General features: G+C 41.9%; 1 protein-coding gene across 1 annotated transcript; it reads right to left on the reverse strand.

Moving 5' to 3' along the window:
- Positions 1-957: 957 nt before the first annotated feature.
- Positions 958-20918, reverse strand: LOC129855016 (protein FAM171A2). Its single transcript, XM_055922254.1, has 8 exons — positions 20639-20918; positions 18278-18505; positions 16707-16799; positions 14954-15112; positions 14256-14435; positions 13330-13443; positions 7819-7948; positions 958-7635 (listed from the first exon to the last, which is right to left on the reverse strand). Exons 1-8 carry the CDS (start codon positions 20775-20777, stop codon positions 6165-6167), a joined length of 2514 nt encoding a protein of 837 aa, XP_055778229.1. The 5' UTR covers positions 20778-20918; the 3' UTR covers positions 958-6164.
- Positions 20919-22531: the final 1613 nt, after the last annotated feature.

A 22531-nucleotide genomic window follows, 5' to 3' on the forward strand; every position in this document is an offset into this window, starting at 1 on the left:
TACGTTTTTGTTCTACCTTGTTATTTTTAGTATCACATTGTTATTGATTACTGCATTGTTGAGGTTAGAGCTGGCAAGAAATGCAATTCACTGTACTTCACTGTGCGTGTGACATAACCCTGTAATGCCAAGAGCTGAGCAAAGAAGAGTCTCCTCTTCCAGCTGGTCCTGGGCCTGAGTTCACAAACCTGTTCTACTAACACGCTGAAGCCTCAGGACCAGAACATCCAATCAATTAGAATAAAACAAATGACAACCCAGTCAAAACAAAACTATATCACCTATTGGGTAAAAATCACACGCACAAAGCAAAATGCAGCGCTATCTGTCCTTAAATTGACAGTAGATCATGACAAAACTTTGTAAAAACATTTGAGAAAGTACAGACTCAGTGAACACAGCCCCTAGCCATAGAAAAGGGGCAGACACAGAAAAAGCTGGCTGCCAAAAGTAGAAAAGCTGTGTGATCATTGCACCATGAAAGAAACAGAGCTACACTTCCCAATAAAATGCACAAAATACACAACAATTTAAGTCTTACTTCCACAAATTTGAAATTATAATTAAAAGTTTCAAAAACCTCTGATTAAGAAAAGCTACCAATCCTACTAGTAGAGGGCATAGACAGTGGTAGGTTGGCAGCACACAACATCACATTCCTGAAGGACAGGTAGTGACAATAAGTTTTATAAGTTATGGAAGAATGTGTATTTTCTATTGCTATTATCTAGTCCATTATTTACCCCCACAACCTGTTCATGTTATATATCTTTTTGAAATGTAACATTTTGCTTTCAATACGTCATGCCAATAAAGCCAATTGAAACGAGAGAGAGATCTACAGAAATGACCCACTAAAGGCATCACCACCGTAAGAAGAAGTAACGGTTAAGGACAAAAGTGAACGGATGAGAACAAACAGAGATAAAGGCACACAAAATCACATCACCAATGTAATTGTTAGACAGCGCAAACAAGTTTATTTCTAATCTTATCTCATGTACAGAATCGATTTACAGTTTACAAACTGACAGTTTTTTTTTCTCACACAGAATATACAACGTGTTGTGTCCTCTTCTACTCCCAAAGATGTTTTTAATATACAGCTGCTCTTTATACACAAGAGTGACAATAATGTGTTTTTGTGCAATCAGGGTATTGGATGGAAATTAGGTGACCCCAACAGACATTTATTGAATTCACAACCACAAGTAAGATTTGCAGGACATTACTCAGACTTGTGTACAGGTGTACGTTTGTTTTTTGGATTTTGTAATATTGTGATATCACAAAACGTATAAAAAAAACTTAGGGAAAAACTTGAACGCATCTATTTTTGTAATTTTGCTCAATTCAAGGTCTGGTATCAAACTAAACAAATCTAAAATCAAGATGCTGTCATATCCGGCCTAGTAGTAGGTAGGGAGATTCTGAACATTTATTTTGCCTCTTGTAACCAACCAACCAAACACGACATCACATTGTCTTACTGCATTGGAAAAGGTTATGGACAGCTTGTACGAAAAAAATTACATCATTTGGCAAGAATAGACCTGGGAATCCATTAGAATAGGGCTATACAATTTTTCATCCAGAGTCAGGGTAGCCATACTATACATTTAAGTCAACATTATTCAGAACTTTGAAAATAGCAAAAACAAGAAATTCATAAAAGTCTACTGTCAATATAAACGGAACAAATTCCTCCCCATTTATAACAGAGAGAAAAAAATGTACTGCAACAAAATAATGTTGTTTTACCCTCGTATTGTCGCATTTTTAATAACTTTTTGTCTATTTTTACAATCTCTCTCAATGGTATTACATCCATTTATAGATCTACTGCACCAACTCTTTGTGACTGTATTGTACTGTAGCTATGCATTTCTTCATGTACATCTGTAAGAAATATGATTCACAGTTGTTAAGTGTCATAGGCAATTGTGATGCAATCTACAGTGAGAGCATATTGGCCAGTATATTGTACTTGTAAACATTTAAGACCGGAAGTGAATTTTAAGAGTAGAGCGAAATTCATCTAAAGTGTGTGTACATTTGGCAACAGAATTTGATATACTTCATGTGTGCCAGCAACATTCTGGATATTATCAAAAAAAACTTTCCATTAAAAACACCCTACTCTACATATTACATGCACATACAGTACATATACACACAATCTTATATAGTTCTCTGAATTTGTCACTTATCAAACTTGAACAATAAATAGCAATCACTTAGTCTACACGTTTGGTGAGAAAGGATAGACACAAGAAACTATGAACACAAGGACATATTAAACACAAAATGAGTCATTGATCAATTTTGGCATGCATGCTCTTCCCCCGAGGAAGAGATGTGTGTTCTTAACTAAACGCAGTGTGCTTCCATTTTTGTGTCTGTCCATTTGACAAGACTAGCTTAGGTGATGTAAACCTTCTTGGGCTGCATTTTGAAAAGGCCCTCCATGCCAGTCACTTAACCCTATGTAAAAGGCACTTACAGGAGAAAAGTGGTACAGATTTGCATGGCCTTTTTTTGGTGCCTTCTGTTCATTTCATACATGCAACCTTCAACCAAAAGGTAGACTCTCAAAGCTAAATATTATTTACAGCAAGCAAATAACCAAATGGCACAGGAGAAAAGCAGAAATGTCTCACATTTTGGCCAAGTTTATCACTACTACACAAAATGAATGAAGACCCTGGAAGTAAAGGAAAGGTTGTGCATCATGACCGACATTTCAAATTGTTATCGTCATCTTTGATAGCTATATACAATACACCGGTGGCACCCTCGCCCTACAGGAGGTAAATCAATAGATCTGATTAATTTGATTCAATGCAATTTTATCTTTGTGGACTGCAACCGTCACAGAATTGTTCACTCAATAACCCCACCTACAAAGCAGAAATTCATGCTGCTAAAAAGCTATTTGCAACTTCCCGTTTATTTAAAATGTTATGGTTATTTTGCTCACTGCCAATTGCTCAAGAAAAATGTCACTCTTTGTGTGACATATTATATGTGACTCCCCGCCAGAGCCCCGGTTTAATCCCCGGGTTGACCCTTCCAACTTGTCCCCTCGTTACCTCTGTATCCCCTTGTAATTTAATCTGTATAAATAAAAACTAGAAAATATATGTGAAAGTGGAATTCCCCTCTCCTATTTTTTGGGGTACAATACAATGATGGTTGCAAAAGTTACTGGCCTGCCCTACACAATAGAAATATAATTCATATTGTGACGCATAATTGCCATGGTAGCATTGTGATGCATAATTGCCACAGTCATTTGTAATGTTCAGTCAATGGGCATTATAATAATAATACAAAATAAATGTTATTGAAGCACTTCTCACAACACCCAAAGTCACTTTACATACACACGAGGATCAGCAGGATAAAAAGCATTAAAATCACATCATAAAATAATTAAGTATATAAAAGTACACTAAACGTAAGGACAGACTAACCATGGGGAACACTAAACACGATGACAGATTAACCAGGGAAGTGAACTAGACAGAGGATAAAAGCTAAAACAACAGATAATCCGGGTAAGCCTGTTTGAAGAGGTGTGTATTTAGTGAGGACTCCATATGTGTATGGATTGTCCGGTTCTGACATGGAGAGGGAGGGAGATCCAGACTTGAGGAGCTGCACAGCTAAAAACCCAGTCTCACATGGAGTGGAGCCTGGTGCGTGGGATGGTGAGGAGGCCAGTGTCAGGTGGGAGTTTAGGGGTGCAGGAGGTCAGTAACGTATGTGGGCGCCAGTCCATTGAGTGCTTTGTAGGTGAGCATGAGTATTGAACTGGGAGCCAGTGGAGATTGATGAGGTTGGGGGTGATGTGGTCCCAAGGTCTGGTGTGTGTGAGTACCCGTGCAGCTTAATTTCGAAGTTTGCCCAGTGTTTTGTTGGGGAGTCCGTAGAGAATGGCGTTGCAGTAGGCCAGGCATGATAAAACAAAAGCATGGATGAGGGTTGTGGCGTCAGTGAGAGAGGGTCTGAGTCATGAGATGATTTTGAGGTGGAAAATAGGCTGACTTGGTGATGTTAAGGATGTGGGGTTCAAATGTAACACCGTGTATCCTGACTGTGGAGTTGGAGTGGATGGTGCAGCAGTTGATTGTCATGTTGAATTGACCCAGTTTCTTGATGACGGAGTTGGGGCCCATCAGTCGCGATCTCGGTTTTGTCGTCGTTTAGTTTTAAAAGTTATTGCTCATCCAAGTTTTCAGACAGTCAACCACAGAGGGGGGTGGCATAGCGGAGTTGGATTTTGTGTGGATGTAGATTTGTGTGTCGTCTGCATAACAGTGAAATCCAAATTGACGGAGGATCTGACCAAGGAGTAGCATGTAAATACTAAACAGTAATGGACCTAACACTGAGACTTGTGGGACACCTCGTGATACAGGGGCTGGGTAGACCTCCAGTTGCCAAGGGAGACAAAACTGTTGTCTATTAGGAAGTTTCAGTGCTATGCATAGCCCAGAAGTCCGATTGGAGGGGTTTGAAAAGTTCATGAGAGGCCATGTATTGTTGAATTTGTGATGCTACCACCCAGTCAAGCAGTTTGGCGAGGAAGGGTAGGTTTGAGATAGGCCTGTAGTTGGTGAGGATCTCAGGGTCCAGGCCCTGTTTCTTTAGTATGAGAGTTAGACACTGTTTTCAAAGGAGTAAGAACAATGCCAGATGTAAGGGATGCATTTACAACCTTGACCACCAGGGGGCAGAGAACAGGGAGGCATGCCTTAACTAAGACAGTGGGCATTGGGTCAAGAGAGCTTTGGTTTTGGATTTAGACAAGAGTTCAGTAATGGTGGTTTCATTGACAAGAGAGGACATTAAGTCTGTTCACAGGTTGTAAGGCAGGTAGTCGGGGGTGGGTGAGTGGGTGGGGGGGCAGATGAAGGGTGAGACTGCTGCAGCTGTTGGTAGATAGCCTGAAGGCCAGAAAACTGTCACAGAAGTCGGTGGTGATTGTAAGAGAGGGGTTGTCCAATGGACGGAGAAGTTTATTGATGGTTGAGTAGAGCATTATAGGTAATGCAGTTATTCTACAGTTTCGAAATTGGCCTACAAATGCATTGAGACAGCATGATCTCCCATAGCAACCGTGGTATTTCAAACACAAAAACAGATTTTTCTTTGAAATAAAACCAGCGAAATATAAAATGGCCAGTGGCATGTAACAGGACGACAAATCTGTGCAAAATTGTAGGAGATCCCACCTCAGATAAGTGGCTTACAGTATTATAATAAATCATTAAAACACATAAAGAATTGCAAATACATTTCCCTGAAGGAGTAACGCACATTTCACATTAAAAGTACATAATTGTACACACGACAAATGGAGATCAACAGATATTTTACACTAACTATCATTCCATAAAAAATCCTCCAAATAGAAAACCATAAAGAAAGAAACCACAATCTCCACACATTTATGCTTTGGGATAATGTGTGCTAATGTCTTCACAGAGATACAGTATCTCCTTATGGTCCAGGAAGCAGGCTGACCAAAGCGACAGAATTACAACCACTAAAACTCATATCAGGCTTTTGGTCAATTCCATTTTAATTCAGGGCGCAAATGTAAATGACACATTTCGGTTTGCTTCCTGAATTGACTGAACTGAAATGGAATTGACCCTGGCCTTCATAAAATGTGTAGTACACAAGTCCAGGAGAGAAGAGGGTAGTCCTGTCCTTGAAGTAACTTGTCTTTCTCATGTAGAAGTCCATTCACAAAACTGGGCAAATTATTTCAGTCGCAACAAGATACTGTAGGTTAATTCTCTCCAAATATAACCATTGGGTTTTCCATAAGATGGTTATTTCCAAAGTCAGTGGCTCAGAGTTGAATTTACTGAGAGCGATCTCAAAAATGGATTTGTAAAGACAAGGAGAACAATGGTGGGAATTAGGAGTGTGATCGAAAAAATGTGAAACACAAAAACCATAGAAAGAGGCTGTCATTAAAATAGTACCATTTGACGGATTATCAAGCAGGCTTGTGCTTTTCTAGGATCTTCTTTCGGTCAAATGGTACTCCTCCATTGTTTCTTTAGGTGTCTCAAAATGGCTGTATAACTGCCCTGACTACTGGACCAACTTTTATGTTCCATATGAGTGGGGCCTGAGATGTTAGCCTACAACTTTTTAGGGGGAAACACCATGAGAGGCCGGTCTTCAATCTTCTGCCACGGGCTCTTCTTGTTCTCGTCCTTGCTGTCCGGGTCGTCCTCTGGGCTAGTCATGGAGTCACGACGGTTCTCACTGTTGCTGCTGCGCGCGCTGTTCATGCGGCTGCGGCCCCTCCGGGGGATGGTGGAGCCCCGCGACGAGGGCCCCTCGTCCAGCAGTGGGGTAAGGGAGTTCTCCTCGGGCGACACCGGGCGGCCCTCGCTGCTGCTGGGCTCGCTGTGCTCCTGGTATGCCAGCTTGGACATGCCCTTACTGCCACCACCCTTCCGTCCACCAGTTCCCCACCGTTCGTCCTTACCCTTACGGATTGCCGCAGCCTTGCGGTCTTGGGTGCCGTCCATGGGTCCTTCGAGGTTGGCTTCTCGGATTGTGCTGCAGCTGGGGCCACCACCTCCCCCTCCAATTCCGCCGCTGCTGAGGTCGTTGCTCACGTCGATGTAAGAATGGCGCACGTGGTTGGCGCGGCCGTCCATTGAGATGAACCAGGCGCGTGGGTGCTGCTTAATGCCCAGCTCCAGGAGCTTCTTCTCAGTCAGCCCCTGCAGCTCGCCATTCATCTGTGCCATGGTGGAGTCGTTAAAGAGCACAGGGATCCGCACAGGGCCCTGGGATGGGTCCGAGTTCCAGTTTTGACCCTCCGAGTCATCCCCTTGGGAGCCGCCCTGCTGCTGGTGCTGGCTCTGTTGCTGGGGATGGTGTGACTGACCGGCACCCATCTGCATTCCCCCTTCCTTATCCTGCTGCTGCTCCTTCCCGGAGAAGTCTGAGGACATACGCATGTAGTGGGCCGGTATGACCAAGGTGGGCACCATGCTTCGGTACATGTTTTCCTTCATCTGGTCCATGGAGTGGCAGAAGATGATCTGGCCCGGTTGCGTGTTGAGCGATGTCGGGCGGGCCAGGTGGTCGGCGGCGGCCGCAGAGTATTCGGGAGGCTTGTCTGACTTGTCCGACAGGAAACGAGGTGGGGAGCCCCCGTCTGAGGTGTAGCCGCGATTGTCGTTGGCGGTGTGGCAGCGTATGTGGTAATCCGAGTCTTTGTCGTCCTCCATGATGGGGCTGTAGTTCCGTGAGTAGTCTTCTTGCAGTAGCAGGGGGTTGTCGAGATTGTTGGTGTCTGTGGCACGGGTCACCTTCAAAGGGAAGCTCTCACCCCTCTGGGGTCCCGAGGCTCCTTTCGCCTTCGAATGTCGCAGCTTGTGGGCGGGGACGTGCTTGGCGAACTCCTCTCGCGAGCTCTGGTAGTCTCGTGAGGGGGAGGGGTCAGATTTGCTGGCGTCATTGGATGGACCGGATTCAACATGGCCGCCACAGATGAGGTTGAGGCGGGAAGTGGACGTGCCCTGGTCGCGCTTGGAGCTGTTCAGAGCCGTGTGTGGCTTGCCCTGTTGTCGCCGTGGTTTTAGACACTTCCGTCTAGAAAAACAACAAATCAAAAAAGTCAGACAACACAAAAAAAAACGCAGACAAAACCCCAGTCAAAAGAAACAAAAATTTGGGACAAAAAATGTGGAACCCCCAGACAAAACAAATAAAAAAATGTATGTTCATAATGTAGAAGCCCATTAGAAGTGAGACCTATGTCTATGTGATCCACACCTGCAGTAGTAGAGCAGCACACAGAGCAGGATGAGCACCAGCAGTGCCAGCGAGCCCAGGATGGAGAGCAGGAACAGAGTGTGGTAGGTGGTGATGTCCCTCAGGCCCGAGTGACCCCCCAGACCCACGCCTGCATGGAAGACAAAGCCCATAGGAGCAGACCTGGGTCAGAAATTGGAGCTGCGCTTGATTTAGTTTGCCTGATGAAATTTAACCAATAGAGTAGTCCCAAAAGTGCAAACTCCACGCTAAATCAAGGGCACCTGAAACCCAGGACTACGCCTGCGTGGAAGATAAAGCGGAGCAGACCTGGGTCAAATACTTTAAAAAAATACTGGAATGGCGCTTGATTTAGTTTGCCTGGTACAATGGAAACAGTGGAGTAGACACAAATGTGCCAATTCAGAGCTAAATCAAGCACACCAGTAATACTATAGTATTTTACATAATGTATTTGAAGCAGAAACCTACTTACAACTTAAGGGATTACAGTGCATTCGGGAAGTATTCAGACCCTTTGACTTTTTCCACCCTCTGTTACGTTACAGCCTTATACTAAAATTGATGAAATTGTTTTTTCCCCGTCATCAATCTACACACAATATCCCATAATGACAAAGCAAAACCAGGTTTTTAGAAATGTTTGCAAATTTCTTATTTTTTTTAACTGAAATATCACATTTACGTACACTACCATTCAAAAGTTTGGGGTCACTTAAAAAAAAAAGAGAAAAAAGGCCAGCATCCCGGAGTCGCCTCTTGACGTTGAGACTGGTGTTTTGCGGGTACTATTTAATGAAGCTGCCAGTTGAGGACTTGAGGTGTCTGTTTCTCAAACTAGACATTCTAATGTACTTGTCCTCTTGCTCCGTTGTGCACTCCCACTCCTCTTTCTATTCTGGTTAGAGACAGTTTGTGCTGTTCTGTGACGGGAGTAGTACACAGCATTGTATGAGATCTTCAGTTTCTTGGCAATTTCTCGCATGGAATAGCCTTCATTTCTCAGAACAAGAATAGACTGACGAGTTTCAGAAGAAAGTGCTTTATTTCTAGCCATTTTGAGCCTGTAATCAAACCCACAAATGCTGATGCTCCAGACACTCAACTAGTCTAAAGAAGGCCAGTTTTATTGCTTCTTTAAATCAGAACAACAGTTTTCAGCTGTGTTAACATAATTGCAAAAGGGTTTTCTAATGATCAATTAGCCTTTTAAAAATTATAAACTTGGATTTGCTAACACAATGTGCCATTGGAACACAGGAGTGATGGTTGCTGATAATGGGCATCTGTACACCTATGTAGATATTACATTTAAAAATATATATATTAAATGGACAAAACATTTGCTTTCTTTCAAAAACAAGGAAATGTGACCCCAAACTTACCGACCCCAAACTTTTGAACGGTAATGTAAGTATTCAGACCCTTTACTCAGTACTTTGTTGAGGTACCTTTATCAGTGATTATAGACTTGAGTCTTCTTGGTACACCTGTATTTGGGGAGTTTCTATCATTCTTCTCTGCAGATCCTCTCAAGCTCTGTCAGGTTGGATAGCCGCTCAGCTATTTTCAGGTCTCTCCAGAGATGTTCGATTGTGTTCAAGTCCGGGCTCTGGCTGGCCCACTCAAGGACATTCAGAGACCTGTCCAAAAACTACTACTGCATTGTCTTGGCTGTGTGCTTAGGGTCGTCGTCCTGTTGGAAGGTGAACCTCCGCCCCAGTCTGAGGTCCTGAGCGCTCTGGAGCAGGATTTCATTAAGAATCTCTGTACTTTGCGCCATTCATCTTTCCCTCGATTCTGATGAGTCTTCCAGTGACTGCCAATGAAAAACTACCCCACAGCATAATGCTGCCACCACCATGGTTCACTGTAGAGATGGTGCCAGGTTTCCTCCAGACGTGATGCTTAGCATTCAGACCAAAGAGTTCAATCTTGGTTTCATCAGACCAGCGAATCTTGTTTCTCATGGTCTGAGAGTCCTTTTATGGGCCCTTTGGCACTCCCCAAGAGGGCTGCATTTTAAATGAGGAGTGGCTTCTGCCTGGCCACTTTGTCATAAAGACCTGATTGGTGGAGTGCATCTCCCCAGAGGAACTCTGGAGCTCTGTCAGAGTGATCATCGGGTTCTTGGTCACCTCCCTGACCAAGGCCCTTCTCCCCCGATTGCTCAGTTTGGCCGGGTGGCCAGCTCTAGGAAGAGTCTTGGTCGTTCCAAACTTCTTCCATTTAACAATGATGGAGGCCACTGTGTTCTTGGGGTCCTTCAATGCTGCAGAATTTTTTTTGTACCCTTCCTCAGATCTGTGCCTCAACACAATCCTGTCTCTGTACTCTACGGACAATTCCTTTGACCTCATGGCTTGGTTGTTGCTCTGACATGCACTGTCAAATGTGGGACCTCATAGATCGGTGTGTGTCTTTCCAAATCATGACCAATCAATTGAATTTACCACAGATGGAATCAAATCAAGTTGGCGATACAATTCAAGGATGATCAATGTAAACAGGATACACCTGAGCTCAATTTCAAGTCTCATAGCAAAGGGTCTGAATACTTATGTAAATAAGGCATTTCTGTTTTTAATTTTTTGTAGATTGATGAGGATTTTTTTTTTTAAATACATTTTTTAATAAGGCTGTAACGTAACAAAATGTGGGAAAAGGGAAGGGGTCTTAATACATTGCAAACGTAAAATATATTTAATTCCAAGAAGCTGTCTCTCTCCCTGTACCTTCGATATGTCCTGTGTGATTTGTTTATGTTTCTTTGAACATCTTGGTACATATGCAGCAACATACATACATGTGATGTCATACAATATAAAACACAAATAAAACACATGATCAACCTTATTACTACATGGACACTGCGTCATCAATAAATCATTAGTCAAACAACAAATTGGCATACCATTAAATCAATAAACATGCATATGAATGTCTTTAGTGATAGAGAGACCATTTGCATGTAGTTTGAGAACTCTTGCCAAGAAAGCTGTCTGGTGTCTTGTGGTGAGGCTTATTAAAATGGAGTATTGCCTTGAACTCCTCAGATCATATTGTCTCTGTGTAGGGGTTAGAAACTTGTACAGTGGACATGTAGGATGTAGTGTTATGTTTTTTTTCCCAATCCTGTGACATCACTGAAGGAGTGTGAATGAAGACAGGGGGAGGAACCTTCTGGAATGAAACAGCTGGGGACTGAGCATCAGCATCAGACCTGGGTTCAAATGCATGGAGTATTTAAATATTTGTACTTGAAGATACACTTGTCTCAAGTACATGCCAATACTTTCCAAGTGTATTTCAAAATACATTCCGATATTCAACCACTTGTATTTACAAAGAAAAAAAATCCAAAACACTTTGAAATGTATGTGAAAGTATTTGAAATACAAGAAATAGTATTTGAACTCAGGTCTGACCAGTATACTGTCTTCCTGGGGGATAGGGGAAAGCACATAACACCTGTGTCATTCCACCAAAGATGTTCAACGGAGAAAGTGCACCACTATACAGGAATAATGGCACATACTGTACAGAGCATTGATGTAGGAGAATATCACCTTCACAGTACTTCAAGTGATTAACGAAGTCCAAATAGTGTTTATGTGCTACATGGGATGTCATATTTTTGGAGCAAAACATTTCCCAACGGGACATGGTACTGGACCTTGTTTCCCAGAGCCTTCATAGCCTGAAGATCATCGTTAGAACCATCTTACGATGCATCTTCAGTAGCCGAGTGCTTTCCCAGAGCCTTCGTTAGTTAGGTGGCTCTTAAAAACCTTTTCACATCTATGAGTGATCCAGACCACTCGTAGAGCAGCCAAAGTGCACCGTTAGGGATGTTTTCCACCTTCCCTCACAAGAAATCATTCTAAAACTATTTATAATTATTTTGTGTGAATGGGAATGATCATACGACGTTTAGGATGTATAGGAACTAATTTCTAAAATGTTGTCAAGCTTAGTTTTATTGAAAGCTGAATCTTATCCAGTACAAATTGGAAACACCTGGAACACTATAAAACGCCAAACCATTGTCAGAGGTCAGCAGAACAACAATAATACAGCATGGCTGCTATTCAGCGGATTGTTGCTCTCCAACATAACCACCGCACCGGCCGCACAGTTGGTTGGTTTATATAAATGTGCATATTTGCAACAACCTGAGCCCATTGCAGACTCACAATGATGGGGCAAACACTCAAAAATACAGGCTCCCACGAGAGGAGATACTCAGACTGTTCGACCTGCACTGACATTTACAGGCAATGGACACAGGGACATTCTATGGGTGAAAGGAGCCAAATCGAGCAGTAAGGATCATACCCTGATAGTGAGGACAGGTTGGAGAGGCAGTGAAATACTAGTTTATGCCCAACTTGTATACAATAATTATTCCTGGAAGAAATAACTATTCCAAACGAAGAATAAAAGGAGACAGACACAGAGACAGGAGAGGACAGAGATACGAGAGAGGACAGAGCAACAGACAGGAGACAAGAACTGGATAGGACAGAGAGACAGATTGCAGAGGACATAGAGCCAAAAGACAGCTAAGACATATAGACAGACAGGAGACAGAAAGACAGGGACAGGAGTGGACAGGGAGAGGACAGAGAGGAGAGGACAAAGTGACAGTTGAGGACAAAGAGATAGACACAGACAAAAGAGGAGGGGAGACAGACATAGATAAAGAGATTCAGATGGGACATATGGAGGGAGAGATAGTGGGGAGGGGAGAGACAATTGTGCTTAATGCACAATATAAATATGTCCTGAACAAATTGTCTTATGAAAAGAGTGCTTGTTTCTACTATATTTTATTTAAAATAAATGGTCTGAAAAGATCAGATTTTCCTTTGAGTTTCAGTACCTTTATGGCAAAGCTTTGCCCTGAGGCAACAAAAATAATTCTGGGTTTAAGGGGTAAAAGTAAAACATTTTTGGGGATACATTAGAAAGCCCAAATCTGCTAAAAAAATAAGATGGAATATTTTTTTTCTATGAAAATCCAAAATATGTGCTCCTAGAGGATTAGTTACTGGTACTGTATATTTGTGGGCTAAAAGGGGAAATATCTGAGCGATATATTGTGGTGCAGTGTGCAAAAGCACTGTGGCGGAAAGAAGACGACCAGGGTTCAATGAACATTACATGACGAAAATGGTTAGTTTATAGATGATGCTGTTACAGATGTAGTATCTTAATTTGATCACTATTTTGTTGCTGTGAATTTTCCTTCATAGCAGGAAATGCAAACATGTAGTGTATTTGAGTGTTAAAAAAGCTTCTAAAGTGTGTCATTTCGACACCAGGCTTGATTTACCATAACGAAAAATGTATCAACCACTACAAAAATGTCCATTAATTATAATCCACCTAATAATTCATATTTCCAGTTGCTGCATGATTAATTTCCTGCTGTAGCAAACTGGCTTAAATTAAGATCCTAACAAAATGTCTAAGACGTAGCACAAGGCAATTAGCCAGTTACAGTACCTGCAGATGAAGGGAAGGCTGCGACCCAATACCCCAACTGAGGAACGACCACGTTCCAGATTAGTTGTGTGCCCTCTTTTTTAATGTAGCCAGTTCCATTCCTGACCCACAGACCTGTAACAAAATCCACACACCCCACATATAAATGTTCTAGTAGGCAACAAGTTAAAAGCATTCAAACATATGCTCCCGAGTGGCGCAGCGGTCTAAGACACTGCATCTCAGTGTTAGAAGTGTTACTATAGACAACCTGGTTCGACTCCAGGCTGTATGACAACTGGCCGGTGTGGAAGTCTGAAATGGGTCTCTAAAACCAAATAATCCAGGGATTTTGTAATACATTACCGAAGCATTCATTAAGCTGTAAGTGCAGACACCTTAAGATTTCTAATGAACTTAAAAACATGCTCAATGCAGTCCAGGAATATGCTTAATATAGGTTAAAGCTGCAATATGTATCTTTTTGGGCGACCTGACCAAATTCACATAGAGATATGAGTTATAGATCTGTCATTCTCATTGAAAGCAAGTCGGTAGATCTGTTCTATGGGCGCTATTTTTATGCTTCTCATTCTTAAGTTTGTTTTTTCTGTCTTTTACTTTCAGTTTTTTACACCAGCTTCAAACAGCTAAAAATACAATATTTTGGGTTATGGATGATATATTTCACAGCAGGTTAGCTGGTACAATGGTTATCTACACTGTACATGTTTGTTTTGTCACAAACTTAAATTAGGCAAACTACCAGAATTTTTGCACCTAGGAAATGGCCGAGCGATTTCTGCAAAGTGCAGCTTTATGGGTTAAGGAGTCAATTTATCCCAGATTACCTATTTATCATGTTTGTGTCTATAAATATAACACAGACTGATGGATGAATATGAGAATTTCAAATGGAACATATGATCCCAGTAGCTTTCACATACCCGTCTTGGGCTGGTACAGCCAGGCGGGAATGCTGGTGGCGATCCTGGTGCGAGTATCTGATGGCAGCGGTACGGAGACGTGAACCGGGTCAGACACCTGGATGACGGTCCCATCGTGGTCAAAGAGCTGAACGCTGACCACCGCCAGTGCTGTTAAGTCTGTCCATCCTGTCTCTGCCCCTGTAGTGTACATGTTATTGTTAAATCATATCAAAGTTTGTCACGTGCGCCAAATACAACAGGTGTAGACTTTACAGTTAAATGCTTACTTACAGGCTCTAACCAATAGTTCAAAAAAGGTATTAGGTGAACAATAGGTAAGTAAAGAAATAAAACAACAGTAAAAAGACAGGCTATATACAGTAGCAAGGCTATAAAAGTAGCGAGGCTACATACAGACACCGGTTAGTCAGGCTGATTTCAGGTAGTATGTACATGTAGATATGGTTAAAGTGACTATGCATATATGATGAACAGAGATATGTTGACCACCCATAGCCTATAACAACAAGCATTCCTAACACTATGCCCTTGATATCAACTACCACCAAACAAGCCGGGCCAATCATGATTTTGTAATGATCGTCATGATACGTAGTTATCTTACCTACTTCATTGAAGGCACTTATTGTGCGTCGCTCTGGATACGAGCATCTGTTAAATAACTAAAATGTAAATGTTCTTTCTCCCAAGCCAACCTGTGCTGTTGGTTTCCAGGCCCAGGAGGTAAGGGAAGCCCCCGATCTCATACTGGCTTCTGGCAGTAGTCAGCACAGCCGACAGTGCTGTGTAGTTGGAATCAGCTGGCAGCTGAAGGGACTTTCTCTGGAGCTGGACCAATGGCTGGTTCCGTGCACCTATAAAGGAAGTAACAGATGCCAATCGTGAGACATATGGGTCATGTTCATTAGGGCATTTAACAGAATAAAAAAATAAATAGTGTTTCTTATTGGACAAATCCTGGTAGTCCCCCCCCCACACACCATTTCAGTCCCTTTTTTTGTCTGGTGCCTAATGAAAAATGACCCAAAGTCTGGTACAACCATAACAGCACTTGCCAGGCAGTGACTTTTTGACATAAAAGCTACAGTATGTAGGGTAAAATACTACATCACTATCAACACTGAAAGGGGCAATCTGCAGTAGCTACATACACATTTTTTTTTTTTTTTACTTTTACATTAATGATATATACTGTACATATATACCCATTGATTCTTGAAGAATAGGACTTATAAATGCCTCATGGGCTTAGTTAAACTGTCGTACCCCATAAGAACCCAAAATATAAGCTTGTTTTATTTCATTGTTTGTAAACATGCTACTCAAAACAAACACTTTAAAGCCTCAAAACATGGTTAAAACTATGATTTTGATCAAATCAAATGTATTTATATAGCCCTTCTTACATCAGCTGATATCTCAAAGTGCTGTACAGAAACCCAACCTGAAACCCCAAACAGCAAGCAATGCAAGTGTAGAAGCACGGTGGCTTGGAAAAAAACTCCCTAGAAAGGCCAACACCTAGGAAGAAACCTAGAGAGGAACCAGGCTATGAGGGGTGGCCAGTCCTCTTTTGACATTTTGATGTCATGGATGGTCAGTCCTTGCACCCATAGCTCTGTTTATGAATTTGAGAGGTAACATTTCTCTAGCCCCAACACTAAGCGGTTTACGAAAAACAGTGGCGGGGTGTCCGCTTTGTTATTGTATCTACGGCAGATTGCCCTTTTAAGGCAATAGTACTGTATGTTTGAGACATGAGACATGCAGTCATGAATTTGGGAAATGGACTTGTACAACACAGCAGCCAAGTACTCCACTGTGGTTGTTGCTATGGAGACAGCAGAAGGAAATAGAGTGTCACGTGAGGTGAGAACCTCTGGAGGCCGTTGAGTGCAAGAACAGAGAGGAGTCAGGTGAAAATTGGACCTTCACACCCCTCTTTGAAGGAGGTGGATTCTGGACAATAAATGTTTGTTATTGGCCTCAAAACTCTGATCAGATTTCAGATAGTGCATCAAACCTGAAACACCACATTGCTTTCATAATTTCTGTAATAGTCTGAGTAAAGACTGCCCCTTTAGGAGGAAAATGTAATGCAGAGAGCAGGACAAAGAAGCAGTGTTTCCCTTACCATTAGCAGTTAAGAGCATTGGGACAGTAACCGAAAGGTTGCTGGTTTGAATCCCAGAGGTGGAAAATCTGTCAATATGCCCTTGAGCAAGGCACTTAATCCTAATTGCTCCTGTAAGTCGCTCTGAATAAGAGCGTCTGCTAAATTACTCAAATGTAAAATCTATAGGCAGGACAGGTCCCCCCACCTAAGAGTTTGGCTTCTATTCATTTCAATTGATCATTTAGATCCTAGTTTCTCTGGATGTTGTTCTAGGGAGAAAGACTGAAAAAGACCAACTAGGCAATACCACTGAGCTCGTTATTGTAGCCTACCTGGGGATCCATGCAGCACCTGGATGACGTCATCATAGAGAATGAGGGTGCCTGGCCTCTGGACTAGGAGGTACAAGCTGACCGATGCATACACTGCAAGACAGGAAAAACACCAATATTAATGCGTGTCTGAGTCTAGCTAGCCAATTTCTTACATCTACCCCTGGATTGCAGATCTACAGGAATGCCTAGGGAGAAGCGGCTAGGGGCCCCAATTTGGAATTCAGCCTATTTTGAGAGACAAAGGATAGGATCACTTTTGCGTGGGTCTGGATGTGGCAGACCAACCAATGTTTGTGTCTTTTTTTGTGTGACTATTGTAAAAACATTTAACCAGTGGATACAGTTACTATTAGAAGTTATAACATTAGAATTATCGACAGCGAAACAATTGAGGCCTGGACCAAATACACTTGACTCTGTAAAGGACAATCTCAGCTAAAGCCCCACACATATAAACCAATTGCAGTGCCTTCAGAAAGTATTCATAACCCTTGACGTATTCCACATTTTGTTGTGTTACACCCTGAATTCAAAATGGATTTAAAAAACGATATATATCTCTCACCTATCTACAGACAATTTGGCCTTGTGTTTTAGGTTATTGTCCTGCTGAAACATGAATTTGTTTCCCAGTGTCTCTTGGAAAGGACACTGAATCAGGTTTTCTAGAATTTTGCCTGTGCTTAGCTCTATTCCGTTTATGTTTATCCTAAAAAACTCCCTAGTCCTTGCCAATGACAAGCATACCCACAACCTAGTGCTCAGTGATGTGTTGTGTTGGATTTGCCCCAAACATTAAGCTTTGTATTCAGGATATAAAGTTAATTTCTTTGCCACATTTTTGTAGTTTTACTTTAATGCCTTATTGCAAACAGGATGCATGTTTTGGAATATTTGTATTCTATACAGGCTTCCTTGTTTTCACTCTGTCATTTAGGTTAGTATTGTGGAGTAATAACTACAATGTTGTTGATCCATCCTCAGTCGTCTCCTATCACAGCCATTAAACTCTATAACTGTTTTAAAATCACCCTTGGCCTCATAGTGAAATCCCTAAACGGTTTCCTTCTTTTCCGGCAACTGAATTAGGCGCCTGTATCTTTGTAGTGACTGGGTGTATTGATACACCAACCAAAGTGTAATTAATAACTTCACCATGCTCAAAGGGATATTCAATGTCTGCTTTTTTTTTACCCATCTACCAATAGGTGCCCTTCTTTGCGAGGCGTTGGAAAACCTTCCTGGTCTTTGTGGTTGAATCTGTGTTTGAAATTGCTCAACTGAGACCTTATAGATAATTGTATGTGAGTTTATGTTATCATTCAACTAAAACTCTGGAAAATATGTCTAGTTTTAGTCACAGCCATTTTAGTCACAGTCTGTGCCTTCAATCTAATAAATAATTAATATTTCGGCTACCTCTAACCTCCATAATGTGCACATTCAGATAGTAGGCCTAATTGGACAATGCTATGTCAAATAAAATGTCTATTAGTCTCACGTGGAATTCTCGTCTCATTTTCGTGAACTGAAATTAAATGTAATTTGTAATAGGCATTTTCACTTACGAGGGATGCGGCTAGCGTGCCAGGGGACGGAGTTGGTGACATAGTCGTGTTTGGACGCTGAGATGATGACCCAGGTCCCCGGGTGGTACAGGAAGGTCACCCTAAGCACGCCATCACTGCCCGCCTGGCTGGACGCTAACACAGACCGGTTCCCATGAACCTCTATGGCGGCGCCGGCCAAAGGTGAGAGGTCACTGTTGTCGAACACCTGAACTCTGATCTGGACCTCTGCAAAGAAATTAAAACAATCAGCGCTTGAGGGGTTCAGTGTGAGCGAGGCGAGGTGCAGAAATTGATCATCTTGATCACATAATTAGTAGTTATTTGGCATGCAGGATGATTTTTAGATCAGTGATTTTGTGCAGTCTGACTGTAGTCGATCTCAAACACGCCCAATGGTGCTGTCATAATTCAGCTTCTATGGCAACCTATTGGGTTCCCGAGTGGCGCAGCGGTCTAAGGCACTGCATCTCAGTGTTAGAAGAAGCGTCACTACAGTCCGATTCGACTCCAGGCAGTATCACATCCGGCCGTGATTGAGAGTCCCATAGGGCGGCGCACAATTGGCCCAGCGCCGTCCGGGTTTGGCCGAGGTAGGCTGTCATTGTAAATAAGAATTTGTTCTTAACTGACTTGCCTAGTTAAATAACAGTTAAATTGCGAGAGCTTGGGATGTATCCTTAAAAAGTTGATTCTGAGAAATTGGCTTAAAGGTTACGAACCTTCATTGGTTTGAATGGTGTCAGCAATTTTTATATGGTATTCTTCTGAACTTAACATGAATTGGTGTATTTAGAGTTCTATATTGGTAGCAGTGGAGACTGGTGGGAGAAGCTATAGGAGGATGGGCTCATTGTAATGGCTGGAATGGAATAAACGGAACAGAGCCAAACCTGGTTTCCATATGTTTGATGTGTTTGATAGCGTTCCATTAATTCCATTCCAGCCATTACAATGAGCCCGTCCTCCTATAGCTCCTCCCACCAGCCTCCTCTGATAGGTAGAGTACATTGCACAGAACTAGGCTAGGGCCAATAACAACATTTTGACAAAAATGCAGATGGAACCCTAATAGTCCCAACTCGCGATTGCTAACTTGCAGACGTAAACGTGTGTGCTGCTGGCGTTATTGTTGTTGACAAAGTACAGTATTTGGTCTTCAGTTGAAAAAGCCAATACCATAAACACGAGCAACAGATAAAATTGATCAATTCATCCTTTCTAAACCAATCCAACACCCAAGTAGACACTTTGGGGACCCCCTACTGATAATTTCCTCTCAGGAACATTTTGTTTCGCATCTTGCTTCTCTAACGCCATAGATATGGGTCCTGCTGTGGAAGTTTCAGTGGATACAGGAGTCTCCACTAGGTGTGTTTCAAAACGGCAAATAGAAATGCTACTGGAATGGGTGTGGGCCTACAGTAAGAGACCTAGGCCGACTGTTAACTAGACATATGTTGTCATTCTTAATTCTGATAGCTCTAGCATTTATGTCCAATAGCAGGCTACATGCATGCAATCCTATGCGTTTCCTTCTGCCATGCATGAATCATTACGGAGCCCTACTGTTTCAACAAATGCATTTGGTGTGTTTGAGGACACAGGCTCCAATAAATAATTGCTGGGGGTGTATTTATACAATGAATATATTCCAGAACCAAATATGAAATATGAAGGGCTGAATAGAATAGATACAGTAGATGTTTTTTTTATTGGGAGTGGGACTATGCTTTACATACTATTTAGGCCTGTATATTTCTTTGCCAAGGCCTACATGAGCAGTTTATGAATGCACGAATGGCCGGGATACATTGTTACTTTTAAATGAATTACTATATTGACCCCTGGCTAGCATAGCTGCTAAAGGGACATCGATTTAGGACCTAACTAACAAGGGAAATATGTGAACACCTAGGCCTGTGATTTATTTTCCTCGACTATGCTGGCTATATGTTTTACAGCGGCACATTTTCCCTTATGACGAGCCCTTCAAATAACCTGACAGGGAGAATTAGGTTGTAACAATTTGATAGGCCTATATTGAGTTTTTGATTTATTTTACATATCTTCAAAAAGCTGATAAGGTAAAGATTATTTTACCAATTGTTATAAAACACATACGCTTCATGGCATGACTAGCTATTTGATTTGATTGGGATGCTCCGACGATCCATTTGATGCAAAATACACATTGATAAACAATACAATTTATGAAAAACGGTGACTCGTATCATTGGCAAGAATCATTTCAAACCAACGGTTGCAATTTCAGTAATATTTGTCAACAAAAGCCATAAAAAAATTGCAACCACTCCCATCCTCCCTCATTGTGCAGCATCCCATATGGCGTGAGCTTACCAAGTGCTCCTTGATCTGGAAGAGATTTGGCTCGCGCCTCCCAGACCGCGGTGATAAAAATAAAGAGGAACAAACGAGAGATGTAGATGGGTGACATCCTTGAAACTACATCTCTATTCCAAATTCGGCGGCCATACATCCATATTTCTCCCGGGCGGGTTACTGGGCTGTTGACAATTAATTCGCAGTCATTTTTCGGTTGCCCACCACCTTAAGAATGCTGTTGAGCCTGAGCTGCCGTCTGTCAGCTATCTCTTGCTTTTATTGTCTGGTGTGGACGCTAGGTTTCACTATACTACCCTCTAGTGGTATCGAAATTAAACTGCGATAAACATCTCGATTATGGTTCCGATTAATAAGTGAAATGTAATGTATTCATTATTCTTAAAGGCCATTTGAACATGAATGGCCGATTAGCTTCTATGTTGTGCTTATTGATTAAAGAAACGTGGGGACTTCCTTACACTTCTTTGTTTGCTGAAATCCATAGCCTACTTTTCAAGAAAACGTTTATCAAGTACAACCATTGACTGCTTTCTCATTGCTGTTGCTCTAAAATGGTAATTCGGCGCGAATGCACATCAAATCTCAAAAAGAAAATAGTCGGTGGTTGTATTTCATTAACATTTATTAAAAAGTATTGATTTCATCAAACAACGAAAGGCAAGCAACGACAGAGGACAAACATATGTACAATGTAAGCGTTTCATAATTGTAAAATGTTGATGTTATTGCGAGTGTATGGACGTGTTCTTATGCTTCTAGTCCCGACAGTGCAGCAATATCTAACATGTATTCTAACAATTCCACAACAACTACCTAATTCACACTAATCTAAGTAAAGGAATGGAATAAGAATATATACATATAAATATATGGATGAGCAGTGACAGAGCAGCATAGGCAAGATGCAATAGATAGTATAAAATACAGTATATACATATGAGATGAGTAATGCAAGTTGCGTGCATGCATGTGTGGAGCGAGCGTCTGTCTGTGTGTCTGTGCGCGCGCATCTGTCTGTTTGTCTGTCTGTGAGCATATTAATATATATTTTTTAAATTCCACATTTTCTCCTGGGATATACTGTATATGTAAAAGAGAAGGTAAAAAAAATATTCTGCAATTATTAGTTTAGGTTACAATACATAAGGTTTAGGTTAGGTTTAGGTTACAATACATAACATGTGCTGGGGGCATCCCCTCCCCATACATGCACAGGTTTAATCATTGTAAATGGATGTTCCTTTTTAGAGGAGAATATCCTAAAGATTGTGGAAACCATAGGCCTAGAGCAGATGACCCAGTGACAGTTTAAACAGTGGTTGATCAGCGATGGAGGGAAAGCTCTTTCACAATTACACTATATATACAAAAAGAATGTGAACATCCCTTCAAAAATGTGTGGATTCAGCTATTTCAGCCACACCCGTTGCTGACAGGTGTATAAAATCGAGCGCACAGCCATGCAATCTCCATACACAAACGTTGGCAGTAGAATGGCTGTACTGAAGAGCTCGGGTACTTTTAATGTGGCCATGTCCATCATAGGATGTTTCTGCCCAGCTAGAGCTGTCCTGGTCAACTGTAAGTGCTGTTATTGTGAAGTGGAAACTTCTAGGAGCAACAATGACTCAGCCGCAAAGTAATAGGCCACACAAGCTTACAGAACGGGACCGCCGAGTCCTCACACGGGTGGAGCGTAAAAATGGTCTGTCCTCGGTTGCAACACTCACTAGTGCCTCTGGAAGCAACATCATCACAATAACTGTTCGTTGGGAGCTTCATGAAATGGGTTTCCATGGCCGGGCGGCCACATACAAGCCTAAGATCACCATGTGCAATGCCAAGCGTCGGCTTTAGTGGTGTAAAGCTATCCGCCATTGTACTCTG

Source organism: Salvelinus fontinalis, chromosome 1 (assembly GCF_029448725.1).
Source record: "Salvelinus fontinalis isolate EN_2023a chromosome 1, ASM2944872v1, whole genome shotgun sequence".
Lineage (NCBI taxonomy): Eukaryota > Metazoa > Chordata > Actinopteri > Salmoniformes > Salmonidae > Salvelinus > Salvelinus fontinalis.